Source organism: Taurulus bubalis, assembly GCF_910589615.1.
Source record: "Taurulus bubalis genome assembly, chromosome: 1".
Lineage (NCBI taxonomy): Eukaryota > Metazoa > Chordata > Actinopteri > Perciformes > Cottidae > Taurulus > Taurulus bubalis.
Window position 1 is genome coordinate 28,548,556 of NC_136589.1, and position 15,856 is coordinate 28,564,411.

General features: G+C 40.8%; 1 protein-coding gene across 1 annotated transcript; it reads right to left on the bottom strand.

The window, feature by feature from the left end:
* Positions 1-339: 339 nt before the first annotated feature.
* Positions 340-14,620, bottom strand: LOC306750503 (SUN domain-containing ossification factor; the record flags this gene model as incomplete). Its single annotated transcript, XM_079233938.1, has 24 exons — positions 340-1,017; positions 1,127-1,182; positions 1,332-1,405; positions 1,754-1,911; positions 2,591-2,695; positions 3,020-3,107; positions 3,232-4,560; positions 4,919-5,009; positions 5,165-5,230; positions 5,326-5,391; positions 5,647-5,729; positions 6,413-6,468; positions 7,430-7,450; positions 7,887-7,992; positions 8,891-8,998; positions 9,116-9,183; positions 9,285-9,409; positions 9,511-9,628; positions 9,716-9,857; positions 10,033-10,137; positions 10,366-10,598; positions 10,894-11,013; positions 11,284-11,398; positions 14,556-14,620. 24 exons carry the CDS (start codon positions 14,618-14,620, stop codon positions 550-552), a joined length of 3,966 nt encoding a protein of 1,321 aa, XP_079090064.1. The 3' UTR covers positions 340-549.
* Between the last annotated feature and the right edge of the window lie 1,236 nt (positions 14,621-15,856).

Here is a 15,856-nt window from a genome sequence, read left to right on the forward strand (position 1 = left end):
TGGCACATTGAATATTCTCTGAATTTACTGCAAATTTAAACTTGATTATCAGAATAAATATTTTGGTCCAGAAGGATGGACGAATGAATGTACTTAATTCACAAGTAAAGGTAGGACCATGCATACACTGCAGTAGTCTATATGGCCTATTTGTATTGAATGAGTATAAATTGTGGAATTGCGATGGCAAATTCATATATTTGTAAATAGGACTCTGAAAGAGTCTGTGCCTCAACAGCCCCGAACCTCACCGCAGGTCTCTGGTGTGCAGCATGTCGATAATAAGACTGACTGATTGAATAATTTTGTTCATATATCAATAGTCACAGTACATATTTTCAAACGAAACATAAAATCTTTAATGGAAAGCTGCGAAGACATTTCTATGATTTGAAGTATAACAAATATATACATCTGACGAGAACATAGACGCAAAAAAACTAAAGTGAAGGGATTGTCTCATATTGAAGCTTAAAGCTGCCAGTGGCTACAGAACTAACATCCATCCTCTTTTGGAAAGAGTTAAGCAGTCAGTGAGAAGAAGTCCTGTCAAACAGGACCCGAAAGGGCAACGTTCACCCCAAAAGTCCCAGAGCTCTGCTCAGTTTTCCTGTTCATGATGTCCTGTATGGTAGAGATGTTCAACGGTTGGCTCCTGTCCCTCCGTGGGACCTGAAGCAAGTCCACCCCCGCACAACTAGGCGTTGGACGCCTGCGTCTAAATGCCCGTTTCTCCGATCGGGTCTTTGGTGGAGGGACTCCATCACAGATTCGGTTGCAAGCTGTGGTGATGCCACAGAAGGAAGGGTCATCTGAATGTGAAGACCCCTCTGAGCTGCCCTCTGATGGGGAGTCTCTAAACAAAGGTTGAAGCAACCTTTTTGCAAGGGGTGTGGGGTTTGTGGTGACAGGTACACCGTTACATAAAACCACTCCCTTACACAGTTCTGGAGCAGCATGAAAAGAGGGCTTCAGAGTCTCCACCTTCTCCGGGGGTTTCATCTTACGGCGTCTCCTCTGTGTGGGGAAAGAGCAAGAGAAAGAACTGTTAACCAGTTACAACCAGTATTTCAAACCAATATCGAACAAAACTATTCTGCAGTGCAACAATTTAATCTTTACACACCTTTCTGTTCACTGGACAAAGACTCTGTGTTTCCTCTGCATGCAGCATTTCTGGGCCTGTGAGCCAAAGATTTAGGTTAATTTAACGCAAGATAACAAATAGTTCAAACTCGATTGATTATCTATTCAAGATATATGAAGGAAAAAAAACAACCTAGAAACATTACTATTGTTGCCCTGATAGCACTAATGTGGTAGAACCGTACCTTCAGCAAGTGAGTGTATGAGTGGATAGGATGCACTCCTCTTCAAGCCCGTCTCATCACAGGAGGAGAACTGCCTATTAAGGTAACAGTAATGGTTGAGGAAAGCGACTGCATGTAGCACCTTTATTAAGACATGAGTCACGGCTGTGTCATCACTTAAGATTCCAGTTGCGATGCTCTTGATGATTAATTGTATCAATAAACTGGCTTAATGAGTAGAAGCCGTTCAAGGCACAGTAACCTCTGCCCATTAGATGTTATAGCCCATTTGGAGATGCCACGCACTGCTTATTCACACTTACCCACTCCACTCCAGTGTTTCCTTCGCTACCATGTATGTGTGGCTGAGCCTTTCCTTTTATCTTGTTATAAAGATAGTATGCGTCATCATATATATTTTTGATGTCTGCTTGTCTTGCTACCTTTCAGGGCAGCAGTAGGTGTAGCTCTTCGGTATGGGTGGCTCTGGTTCGGTGGTTGGAGGAAGGGTGGGCATGAGGCAGTGGTTCGCACACAGCAGCATGCCGAGACACAGACACAACGCCAGAGACAGCAGCAGGTAGTTCTGCCTGTCCGACACCTGGGAGACAGACCATTGATTACATTATGAATAAAACAGTGGCAATGTCTGATGTACTGTGACGACAGAAAAATACACTGAAGAAAATTATTATAGAGTAACCATATGAATTCAATTATAAATAACCTACATGCAAATTTCCCAGTTTGTCCTTTACTATGACTGCTGGAACAAGCATTTCTTAAACACTTTTCATGCTGGGATGCAAGAAAGGATAATCTTTATGAACTGGAAAGTGCGCAAACCATCCTGCTGCGCCGCGATAACTTGCAATGTACCCTTTTCTGTTTTACATACAAAATGATGTCAAATATCCACCTAGTGAAAGCATAGTTTTCACTCACATTAGAGGCCATTGTGTGTGGTGAAGTGTGGTAATGTGTGCACATAATCATGGCTGTATATTATTGCTGCATTTGAAAATTGCAATCCCGTTTATGATCCGCAATTTCATGAAATGTTTTGGCAATCTGATTTCATCTTTAATTTTGTAACTGTAACAGAATACAATTACATTGCATGTACCCTTATGACGTAACTCTGTACCGTTACTCCAAGACTGGCCAGGTCCCACGTGTCATCCTAATGACATGGTCCCAGGGAAAAACTACATTTACTATCGGGCTGAACAAACTCCTCGTTACAGATGGAGGCTTTGTGCCTGGAGCGTTGTATCTACCTCATCCTGCAGTTGGCTGACTCTGACAGACAGGTTGAGAACCAGCTGAGTCAAATTCTCCAGCTGGCCCTGCAGCAACTGAATGGACTCAGTCTGACGCTGATCCTACGGGAGGAAAAGACAACAAGTTAAGCAACCACACAGACAATGACGTCATTGAAAATAGTATATGAATAAATATTTGACACTACGAGTGTGACCGTTTTCACATTACATGTAGTCATTTGATCGATTGCTGGTATTATGATATTGATTAGTGGAGCTTTAAACTGACAGCAGAAAGCTTTTGGGCGGAAAACAAATCTGTGGCAAGATTGTACTGCATCTTAAATCAATATAACATGGCCCACTTGCTGAAAGTCACACAAAAAGCATTTATCTCTAAATTCCAACTGTCTGGACTAACATCTGTACCCTTTCATTGCTCACCTGTTCCTCTGCTATTCTCGAAGTGTTCTGGAGTTTAATGATGGTTTTGTTAAAAGCCTTCTGCATCTCCTCCATCTGCTTTCGATATCTTGAATCAAAACATGGAAGATTAATTCTGAATATCAGCCTCTACTCAGTTTATAAACAAAGGACAACAACAACCAGACGGTGCTTATTTCTCTGGAGCACTGGTCCGTGTCCCTGTTTCTCACCTCTGGCTCAGCTGCTCCAGGTAGCGTCCGCTGAGCGACATGTTCATCTCCAGGGCCTTGATGCGGTTGTTGAGTCTCATGAACACGGACTCCTTCTGGCTGGACCCATGCGCTGTGTTTCCGTTCTGATCCGTGCCATTGGGTGGCTCTGCATAGATGTCCGAGAGAGACGGTGAGGTCGGCGAGGAAGGCTTGCCACCTGACGATGTAGAGATGTCTTCCGCGAAATCCTCCGTTTTAGTTTCTGTGATGGCCGAGTGACCACCAGAGGGCTCAAGTTCTGTAATGGTGTTTGGAGCAGGGTGTGATACTTCAGAGGAAGTAGTACTACTGTCAGGTACAGCTGGTGGGTCAGGGTGATGTTCTAATTGAGGGGAGGCGGTGGGATGGAGAACTTGGGATTCATCTATTTTATCTGCGGTTTGAATTGAGGGCTTTATCTCTGGTACAGAAACCTCAATGTCAGACTTCTCTTCTGATTGCGCCACTGAGGAATCGTTCACATCTGCACTGACCTTTGGTTCTACATAGATGGAGCTACTGAGAGAGGCTGAAGGCTCAATGTGCTTCTCTTCTGCCAGCACATCCTGGCTCTTTTCTGGCTTTGGCTCCTCAGAAGACAGCTGTGGTGTCTCCACAATCGGGGTAGGTTTGGCAGAGGACGAGTCAGTGGCACTGGGTTTAGGGAGGTTCAAGGCTTGACTGGGCTCCAACACAGGAGGTTCAGACATAGACTCTTTATGAGATTCTACTGTGTTCCCTGGAGGAGGTGGTGTTTCTGATGGTCTGGCTTCGCTTTCTAGCTCCTGTTCAGAGGCTTGTTCTCGTTCATGGGGCTGATGTACCTCACTGTAATGCAGCTGAGGGTCAGGGCAGGCAGAGGGAGACAGGGGTATATGCCATGTGGGTGTTAGAATGGGAATAATCATTGTCTTTCTGTTCATAGTTTGGCATTTCCTTTTTTTGGACAGCAGCGCTGAACACTGCCAATGGAGATACTCCTGGAGGGAAGCTGCGCAAGAGCAAGAGGAAGAGGAAGAAAAGGAAGTAAGTAGTGGACAGTAGTTCTGGATTTCTTGTCGGTGCTCATGCTGATCCTTTTTCTGTTTTTCTACATCAAACTCCTCCTTATCCAAAAGAGTGATTGTAGAGCCGATTGGTTCTTCCTCGTCTTTCTGTAAAGGAATGACAATTTTTTCTTCCACTTGGGGGAGCTCATGTGTGCCTGTTTCAGCTGTAGGTATCTCTGGCGCAGAGGTCTCCGAGGACGGGGCTACAGATGCAGGGATGTTGGGATCTGGAAAAATCTCTTCCACTTCAGAGTCTGGACTACAGAGGGAGAAGGACAACATAGTAAATAGAGTAAATACATTAAAGGAAAATAACAATATAACATTGTGAGAGCATGTAGAGCAACCGTCATCCATTATTTCACAAACTATTGGCTAATTGAAAAGCCATTTTCCAGTTATGAGGAACTAATAAAAGCTCTTTAAGTGGGAACAGTGCTTCACTGCTTCCTTTTTAATCTCTTTTAGAATAGTGTACACTGGACCCTCATTTACAGAAGCAAAGGCAATAACATTTCAATCACTCAGTATAATGAAATTACATTGTTTTGTTCAACCTTGAAAACAATGACGGGGTTAAGGTTTGTAGGTTGTGAATTCATTGAACATGTACTCACACTGAAGTGAGGTCTTTAGTGGTAGTAGGATAGCTCGTTTCAAGTTGGGCTGACGGCTCAGTCATGTTCACTTCCTGTGATGAAAGATTACCTAGAAAAAGTAAATAAGAAAAACAACATTGAAAGTAAATGCACAAATAAATATAAATTACTAAAATCATCACCGACATGTATGGTCAACAACTGAAAACTGGATGTCAGAGCTACCAGGCAGATACGTCAAGCTGTGTGTCGTGTTGGTCATACCTTGCATCTCTGAGCCTCCACCGAGAACATTGACAGCAATGTTATTTACCATGTTCAAAATCACATCTGAGGAGACAATGTAAACACCAGAGGAAGTCAATACAGCTGTCCAGGTTTGGGATAATGCTAGTCAACTTTATGCAGTAGAAATCCAAACTTACCCGTTGCTGATCCAATCAGATTCGTGGGTAATTTGACTTCACCAGGTACACATCCAGGAGGATAATCTGTCGGGAGCAGTGTACTTAATAACACGCATTAATCTCATGACAAACCATTAAAGGGTAATTATAAGTATAACTGTAAACTCTGTGATTTTGGTGCAACATCATGTCTGAACACACACATGAACAGGGTCAGTTCAATGTGACTCGTTTAGTATATTTTCCTGTGTGATACAAACTGTACCAAATTGGTTTGTGTGTCTTGTGTGCTGAGAAAACTACTAACTTTATCAAATATGTGATGATCTATGTTCTCACCCAAGTCATCACCCTGATCATCTGGTCTTTCTGTGGGATCTGCTATCTCCTCGTACTCTTCGACCATGCTTGTGCCAAACACCCTGGCAAAAAAGGTAACTCAAAATCATTCTATAACTAAGCTCATGTTACAGTGAAATCTAATCTGTTTTATCCAGCAACATAAAAGTGATAGACTCTCAGGTCTTTTAGTGTAGCCCTTTGCCTCCTAAAGGCTCTCCAACACAAACTCTCTCTCACACACACACACAATATTGTATAGGAGAGTCCTCCATCAGCTGGTCCTCTTTATCAACATGAGACAGTTTCAATTTCTACAAATAAACTTCAGCCAGATGAATTTCGCAGAAGTGTAAAGAACAGCGGTTAACATGTGCATTAGCTCTCCATGTTCCCACCAAAGCCTGTGTGTACATAGTGGACAAAGACAGTGTGGTTAGGGTGATCTGGCCATGACCACGTGCCAAATATTACATAACACCATTTAGAGCTCCTAAAGTATGCGACAAGATATCATTTGGCAGACACACTTTAAGCCAAATTGTTTGATCAGCGTTGATTGGAAACGAAAAGTGCAGAAGCAACAAAAAAGATGCACAAAACAATAAATAAGTACAATAATAAGAATAAATGTAATATGACGGATCCATAAAAGTATCAATATGTCCCTTTTGATTTTGTGTTCCATAGTACGGTTTCTCTCTTACAACATTCAAATCATGTTTGCAAGTATGTTAGAAAATCCTCACATTGCTTAGTTACAAACCTTATGAGACTGAGAGGACAGAAATGTTCAGAGCCAAAGTGAGAGACCAGCTCTACCTAAAAAAAGAAAAGAAACATTAGTCAGATATTGTAAGGACGTGGGTGATGTATAGAGTGCTGCAGGGATTATGTGTTTTTGAAAGCCCAGAATTTAGTATCACACTGGTTCACTCGACAAAAAAGCCAATGGGATTTTCTCTTGGATCTTGGACTTAATCTTGACAAATGAAAACCACTTTTATGATTTTTGAAGCGAGGTAAACACCAATAATACACCAGTCACATGACCGAGTATATATAACGTGACTGTACAGGCGGACTAGTTGGGGTGATGGCATTTCATTTAGGCACTTGATACCAACCGCCTTTTTTAAGAGCTTAACGTTTGAACAAGATGGGTTTGGTTACTTTATTTGTAACCATGGGTAGACTAGGTAGCTACTGTAGTATTTTATGTCATATAACAAATCATTAAATCTCTTAAACTTGTGTTAATCACAGACCTTTTTTCAGCCATCTAACCAAAAACACCCTAAAAAAAACATTGATTTCAAGACAAGGGAACCTGAAGTGCAACAATGCTGACTCATTTTGATGCTTCAGGACTTTTTCCCGCAGCACTCTATTGTAGTCCGTGCCGTGTTTTTATTATTTACAAACAGCAAAGCCATGATTTTGTTTTGTTGTAAAATCAACACAATGTGTTGCCTGAGGACTGATATTCATTTACATACAAGTTACAATAGTCTGACTAGTAAAAACCTGAGGAACATTTTTTATTTGAATGATTGGTGGGTATCATTTCAGAGGTTATCAAATGTTCATAATATGCGATTTTAACTCAAGGAGTATTTATTGACGTAACAATGAGTTAGCAGCTACCATAGCAAGTTAGATCTGATTCTGTTTAGAGTTGATCACACCACGCAGACAAACAGAAAGACACAAAATACATCCCCCTCCATGTTTACTATTCAGCTCACACAACCACAGACCTCTACAAGAAAAGCAGGCTAACCTTTATGTACTTGGTGAACATCTGAAGCAAGAGAGACAGAAACAAAGAATTAAAAGAGACGTATACATGCATTCAAAACAGGACCGAGCAGTTTTCATTTGAGCCACTTCAAAAGGCAAATTAACCAAATGTCCAAATCTAGAATATTAAAAACTATATTTTTTAAAACAATTACATTTTACATTTCCGAAAGAATGCCTGGTGCACTTATCCAATATAACATACCAAATGATCAACACTAAAGTTGTAACACACAAAGGTCACAACCTCCTTTTCTCCAGGCCATTCTACAATGAAGAAGCCAAAACTTCCATTGAAAGAGATTCAGAGAGAAAATGTATTGAAACAGCTGAACAGTTAAATGCTCACCTGCATTAACAGATTGCAGCGATTCCTCTGCACAACATTAGCTGAGAGTAGAGACAGATGCAATGCTCATGTGTCTAGAGAAACTCACCTTCACATATTTAGCATAAAGATGCTCATCTAATGGGAAGCTCTGGACTGTGCGCTCGTCCCGGCCATGAAAGGTTCCCAGCTTTAGCCACTTGTTCGTTGGATATCTATGAAAGAAGATTTGCACAACATAGTCAGTTCAGTTATATGCTTGTCTGGGCATTTAGGATTACAACGTGGGGTCATTCATAATCATGATATTACGTTTTCAAAATTAAAATATGATGATTTCTATATATAATTGTTCCTGAAGGCTGTACGAGTGTGAGTAAATGATGTGATAACCGGATGAACAGGTTGTCAATATGTATGGCAGCCTTCAGTGTATTAATTAAGGTGTGCGTTTTGAGTGGTTGGAATGCGAGAAAGGCACAATATAAATGCAATTCTATTCACCATATCATGAACCACACTCAAATTAGAAAAAGATCAGGTCGGTTAGGTCCTGTAGCTTGTGGTCTGGAAATTATCATTTGTAATTGCTCTCTCTGCCATTGCTCAGCATAGTGTGTTCATGGAGCAGTTGCCCTCAGCTGCAAATCTTTATGGGCATGTTTGCATTTTAATATAATTTGTGCAACAGGTAGCTGTTGCAAATGATACGCAATTCATGGTGCTATCAGCAATCCATTCTTTGAGAAGGAATGAATGAATATATACTTTATTAATCCAAGAGGGGAAATTTGGTGTCGGAGTAGCAGCAATTTACAGACAAAAAATAAAATATAAAAACAGGAATGCAAGATATATACAATAATAATAAAAATAGCTGGGATGAAAGATATTTACAGCAAAAAAAAAACAGTATTAATTTAGGAATTAAATTAAACTTAAACAATAGAAGTGCAAAAATGCAAAGTATTTATGTGTATATGAAGTGTGTGAGGTGTAAATAAACATAAACGTGTACAGTGTAGTTTTCTATCAAAAATAAATGCATTGAAAGAATACCAACATTGGTATTATATTTGTGGATATTGTATGTATGTTCGCTGCAGTGCATACCTATCACTTATGGAGACAAGAAAGTCTTTAGGGGTAGAAGAGAATAGCTCAAAGTTAGCGATGTCCAGCTGCTTCACCTGGATGGGCTCACAGAGCTCAATGATGAACCTGGGAGAGAACGAGAAAAAAGCCTTACAAAAACACTAGCCTCAAGTGGAGATGAAAATAAATGTCTTCAGGTTGAATCTGTGGATAGAAAGCAGGAGATGCAAGCATACTACATACCAGATCTTATTACTGCAGGGGTTTAGCATGTACAAGTCCATGTTCTCCTTCAAAATGGCTGAAGTGCTCTGTATGGAACAAATTCACAAATCAATATGCACTTGTATTTGTCATCATCCATCAGAGTAAGCAGATTCCTTAATAGGCTGGAGTATCAGACATAAAGTACCTTTGCCTCTGGGTTAGCGCCAAGGATCTTGGCTCCACACTCCACTGAGGCATAGTTATTAAAGTTCTTCTGGGCCTTCTTCCCCGTAGGAGGAGCCCCATTGTTAGAAGTATGAGTAGACTGAGCTATTGAGAGGGAAAACGGAACAAATAACCAGAATATTTTTTGTTCTGAAAAATCAGTTTGAACAGTCTTGACTTTAAAAAGGACAAAGTTGGAATCTTACTCTTTTCATTCTCAACCTCCATCATCTTCCGTGTCCACTCATCAAAAGTGGGGATGTCCTCGGGGTCTTTGCTGATCACAGTGGTATCTGTGCCTTTGGTAACAGGGGAGCTCGGGTCCTGTCAGAGATAATGAGAAAATGAGAGCTGGGGCACCTCCTTTGATAGAGAGAGGAAAATAGTTCACACAGCATCCGAGTCTCTTACTTGCTCTTTTAGCACATATGATGCGTTGTCCTCCAGATGTTGTGTGCTGTGACCGGCTTGAGAAGTCAGAGGTGGGTCACTGTGGGTTTTAGTACCTGCAGAGTGGACATTGGAAGTGTTCTCCAGAACAATTGGAGGACTGCTGAAAATAAAAAAAACATTGCTGTTTTGTTTGAGAGTGTATGAGTCCCTTGTGTCTTTTAAGATGACCTAATTCTGCTGTTTACAGTGAAAGCCAACTTGACAATAACGCTAGAGAAATATTACTTTAGATATTTTTAGCTCACTAAGTAGGGCACAAGATTCACCATACCCACCTCTCATTGTCATATGGGTTATTCTCTTCTTCTTCACAGGGAGCTGGAGGCGGGTCCGAATCAATGACCTCGGGTTTAGCTACGTCAGCTGAATCATCTGAAACTCTGAAATGAAACAACAATCCATGTTACACTTTTGCAGCCATGTTAATTGAAGGGAAACGGCTAAGAAAAAATGAAAAAGGAACTTGCTCTCATACAGTGCTGTTAACCGAAGCAATGTACATTTCCCGAAACACCAGCATGAGATACACCAAACCAATCATTTTAATTAAAAGAACTGACAGACTAAAAGAACAGAACAGCTCTTGTGAAAAAAAAAAAATATCTTGCCTATCTGGGATGTTGTCTTGAAGATTATGGGTGTTTGAGTTGTCTTCAAGCTCAGCAGAAAATTCAGAGACAGAGTGGGAGGAAGGCAGCACGGAGGCTGAGTCCTGGTCGAGAGTGATGGAGGTTTCAGGATGTTGATTTTCTGAGCTTTGCTCAGGTTCTGGCTCAGGTTGTGAAATTATTTTGTCTGCCACCAACTCTTCCTCTACAGCCGGCTCCTTTATTTCAAAGGCCTGATGGATAAAATTGAGATATGTGAGCTGTAGAGGGAAATATTAAAAGGGCTGACCCATTAGCCAGAGTTGGATGTATCAACCAAACACTTAAAGCTGCACATGCTCGAGGAACGATCAATAAAAAAGGACTGGGTGGTACAGCGCAGATCCAGTTAAAAAACTGTTGTGCTGCTTTGGAGGAAACCAAATGGTAAAACTTTACCTAAACCAATGAAATTACCACTCAGGTACATTACGCAAACGTCACAGCACAAAATGAATATGTACTATTTATTGCATTTTTCTACTGTACCTCTATAACTTGTTTTTCATCCACCTCTTGTGTCATCTGCTCCTCTATTTGACGATCATCCTCTATCAACTGCTCATTTCTAGATAAGGACTGGGTTGGTAAAACCTGGTTTTCCTCCATCTAGAGAAAAACACACAAATCCATGCACAGATAACATTGACAGCACAAAGGGGATAGATTAGTCGCAAAAAAAACAAAATCATACTACTGATATTGTTGTGCAACTACTGTAAATCCGATACGAGCATGACAGCAGGTTTATTGTGTGCTAAAGTAAGCTAGAAAATATATAATGGAAGTGTATTGTCACGTGAGTTTTTTATACAGCAACCTGTGACACCTCTGGGCAATGAAATTAGTTGTACCATGATAATATACAGCTGAGGCTACCTTGTGATGATGACTCTTCTGCACCGACTCTTCCTCCGGACCGACGTCCTGTGAGGACACGGGCCTCTGGGCCTCTTGGTGCGACTCTGTGCAACCGACATAACAACTAGGGTACCTACGAGACAAGGGAAAAGGAAATCTGTGTCATAATACCATGAGAGTCAAGTTGTCACTTGTTAATTCATTGGAAAACAAATGTCCTGTATCTGGGAAAGAAGTAAAAGTACTGTATATGGGTATTCATAAACTCTTGAATCAAGATACTAAACATTTTGTTTGGCTGCAGTGAGTCATACACAGTGTGACACACTGAGAAAGTCCCAGCGGCCTGTACCCCAACGTAGGCAATTTATCTGATCTGTATGCAGAGTCAGGGAATGTTGTCCTATTAGAGACACACCTCACATCGCTCAACCAGACTGTAGGGCCGGAAAAATAAATGTGAAACCTGCACATTTTTTAAATGTGATATATATTTCAACATGTTCTGTTTTTGTCTTTTGTCTGAAACCTACTGTGACCGTCACCAGTTTAGTGGCAAGATTCAAGATGTTTGTATTGTCATATGCAAAGATAACAGACAGTTACTCCGTACAATGACAAGCTTATTTTGCACAGAATTACAATAAACTTAAAAGGTAAAACAAATTAGAATTAAGAATACAAATTAACATTGCTATAAATGCTAATAGTATAGGAAATACATAAAAGGCACAACAATATGACAACAGTATTGCACATCATTTTTACCGAGTGAGATACAAGTTAACAAGCAAATAAAGAATAAAAACATTAGATTTCTTTGCTTCTATATTTTAATGTTGTATAATTAGTTAAGTTTCACTGTGTAAATAGATATATAAAGCCCTCTATGTTTTCTTTTCTTTTTTCAAACACCACTGTTCTCATGAGTGATACTGTGCCAGAAACAATGTTCAGGTTCACTGAGACTGTGCTCCCTCCTGGCAGGGAAACAACAATAATTAGCAGTAACAATACTTTAAATAACTGCAATAATAATGGAAAGTTCCCGTGGGGGGAAAAGATCCTAATTGTACAGTCTCAAAGGCCACACTCCAACAGCGACTGCAACCTTGTCAACAATCCGAGCAATTAGCTGGATTATATTCTGGATTCCAGGTCAAGTACACTACTTGACCAATGGCCACTTGATCTGAGGGGTTAGGCTAGGAACAGACATGTTAGAGAACAGCAGAGCAGTTGTTTTCTAATTGAAAGCCCCCAAAGGAGCAAGCATGGTTGTTGAGGCATGACTTGCTCAATAATTAACTAACTGGTTACAAAGAGTTAAAGCAGTAGACTTTACAAAGAAAATGGTATAAAATCAAAAAGGTTTTTACCCTTCATGATTAAATGGATATTCCCTCTTTGGGCGAGCCTATTATGCTCTACATACAGTGCAGTTTTACAATATTAAAGAGTACAAACCCTGTGCAATACTGAAAACAGAGCAGGTTGGATATACAGAAGGGAGCTGCCTACTATGCAACCAATTAAATAAATAAACACGTCTCCCACACGTGCAAAGATCATTTGTATGTGACACATATCGGACTGACAAGTGACCTCTGAGTCGCTCAACTTCAGTCACACGACATGATGCATCATTGATTACTCCAATTTTGTATCTGTGTAGTAATGTGATAAGATGATTTAGTATGTGGCAATATGGCATCACATGGATGATGTATCCTCCGTCAGACTGTTTCAGAGTCACTCCCTCTGCGTTTTTGTTGAGATCTTTAGGAGAACCAGGATACAGCTGCACAGGATTTGAGGGACCTGCTTGGTACGTCGGTAAAAAGCATGTCCGAGAGAAAGGCTGGTGCCAAGCCATTCAATGATTTAAATACTAGTGAGAATATCTTAGTTAAAATGAATTATAAAACTGCTAGGCAACCAATGCAATGACTTTAAAATAGGAATCACATGTCCTTTCTGTCTGATCAACCATTTGACATGTAATAGCTGGGGACAATAAATTAAGTAAATTATGGTACCATTTTATTCATTATCATTGTTATAAATTACACCGGCATTTACCTTAGAAAAAGTAAATTAACATCTTTAAAGTGACAAAATGCCACAGTTCCTTCTTCTTACTGAATTGTAGCAATGCTGCACATTTAATTGAAATCGCAGGTGGTCCAACACTTGTTAAGAGCCAAAAGTAAGTCATTCTATATTAAATACTGTGGTGCTGCAGAAATGTCCTGGTCTACACGTCGCATTCTACAGACTTAAGGAAACATCTGTGTTTGGTCCAGATCCCAGCAAAAATTACAATTACAACATAATCACTTAAATGTGCGCCAATGAAAATTAGCACGATTATGTTAAAGCTATAAAACCCCATATATAGCAAATAATATCGCAATATCAGTCAAAAATAATTGCAATTAGTTGTTTGTTTTGTTTTTTTCAAAATCGTTCATCCCAAAGTTGTACTGGTGACCAGTAGAGACAGACATCAAAAGGGCAAACATACAACGGCTTCAATGAGAACCAAAGTTATACGCTGGTGAAAGTAGGCAAGGTCAACAAAATAGATCTCGAAACATAATAACACAGCATGTCCCTTCCTCCCTTAAGCTCCATCTAAACTGCAGTGCTCGGTGTGTGTCCTCAAATATAATGTCATGGCTGCAGCCCATACTCATCCTCCATAATCTCTGCTGGCTTTAATGTTTTCTGTCAGACTCGCCAAGACAGAACCACCTCCAGCTTTCGAGAGGACTTCCGTGACGGATGTGAACAGCCAATAATCCGGTCAACAGCTGATGAACCGTCGGCTAACATTAGCACTGCGACATGTTTTAGTCAGAAGACTTTCACACACGTTGCTTGTCAATTTGAGCGTAAAGAGATTCATACGTGACAACTTTTGCATCTAACGTCACTTCTTCTAGCTTTAAATCACTCGTTAGCGTAAGAACAATGCCGTTCAGGTGGAGGAGTTTACGTGTTACGCTAGATAGTTACTATCTCAGGTATTCCGCTTGTTATCAGCTGACGTTAGCTGTGTTAAACCGAGCTAACACGCTAGTAACACCACTCACGGTCTGAAACGCCAGCTAACTAACCGTGAGTCTGAGCACCAGTCAGAAGTCAGCCAGGTGCCACATCACTGCATCACGTTAGCTAACGAGCTAATGCGATACTTTGTACTGGAGTTTAAACCACGGTTTGATACTTTTCACCGTCACCGACGTGATGACAAGACTCGGTTCAAACAGATGAAATTAACTTACCGACAGACTACAGCTACACACAGCCACACTGACGCAACTCGCCATAACAGTGGTTTCATCTTCATCCCTCTCCCGCTGGGACAGACATCCTCGCCGGCGACGTTACTCAGAAACAGGGTTTTCTCCTCTCGATCCGCCGGGCTGAGTAGATAAGTAATCCACCCGCTGATTCCTGTGAACGTAGCGGACGCTCGCGGCTTCCCCAGTGAAGTGTGATGCTAGCCGCGGTCAACCTGCTGCTCTCGCTCCCGGTTGTCCAATCAGGAGGCAGAGAGCCCGTTGCGCAGTTCAAACTGAGCACGTGTTAGGGGCGTTCGTTTCGTGGAAGACGGTTGCCCGCGTGAGTGGTGCTTATTTTTATTGAGGCGTACATGTCGGGTACTCCTTTCAAATGTTTACCATAATTGTGATACTTACTCATATCAAAATAGTCCCAACATATGGCACACGATTCTCGTCACCGACATGTGGTGTTCAGTGTCTGGATTACACGGAAGCTGATGTTGACTCAAACTATTGCCATACATAATCTCTGAAGTTTGATTTAACCGTGTTTGAATACAAAACCATCTCATGACATAACATTACTGTGCATGCATGTCCAGTAATAATTTGTCACTCAAAAGAGTAGTGGTAATTCGGCCATGGGACTTCACTTCTCTTTTTGTCAGAACAGAAATACTGCAGTAGGCCTCAATTGACAGTAAATGCATCAATATGTTGAAGTCACTAGATGGAGCCAACTACACAACATTCAAAACAATTATTTTAACCCCATTGGTGAGGGCAAGGGACAAAACGTTTTCATCATATAAAGAATAAATGAATAAAGGGGGCACCTCCTGACCAGCGCTGTGCCCAAAGGATCTGTAACCACAGGGGCATATGACTGAGCAGTCACCTTCAAATACACATTAGGATATATATAACGCATTATCATCTAACATGCCAGCTGTTGATGAGTAAATCACTGTTGTCCCTGTTTTTCCTGATCAAGCTCTATTGAAATGAAATACTTTGTCTGGTTTAGATATCTTTTGACTTCTAAGGAAGAACAAATATTAAATAGTTACTTAGTTAGTACCTGCAGCCATAGATTTGATCCCCTATATCTTCTGTTCAACATCTACATGCTTCCACTGGCTCAGATTATGAAAAACAACAAAGTGTGTTATCATAATTATGCAGATGACACACAACTCTACATAACTATATCACCAGGGGACTATAGTCCCATACAAGGGCTGGCTAAATGCATTGGAGAAATCAATAACTGGATGTGCCAGCATTTTCTTCAATTA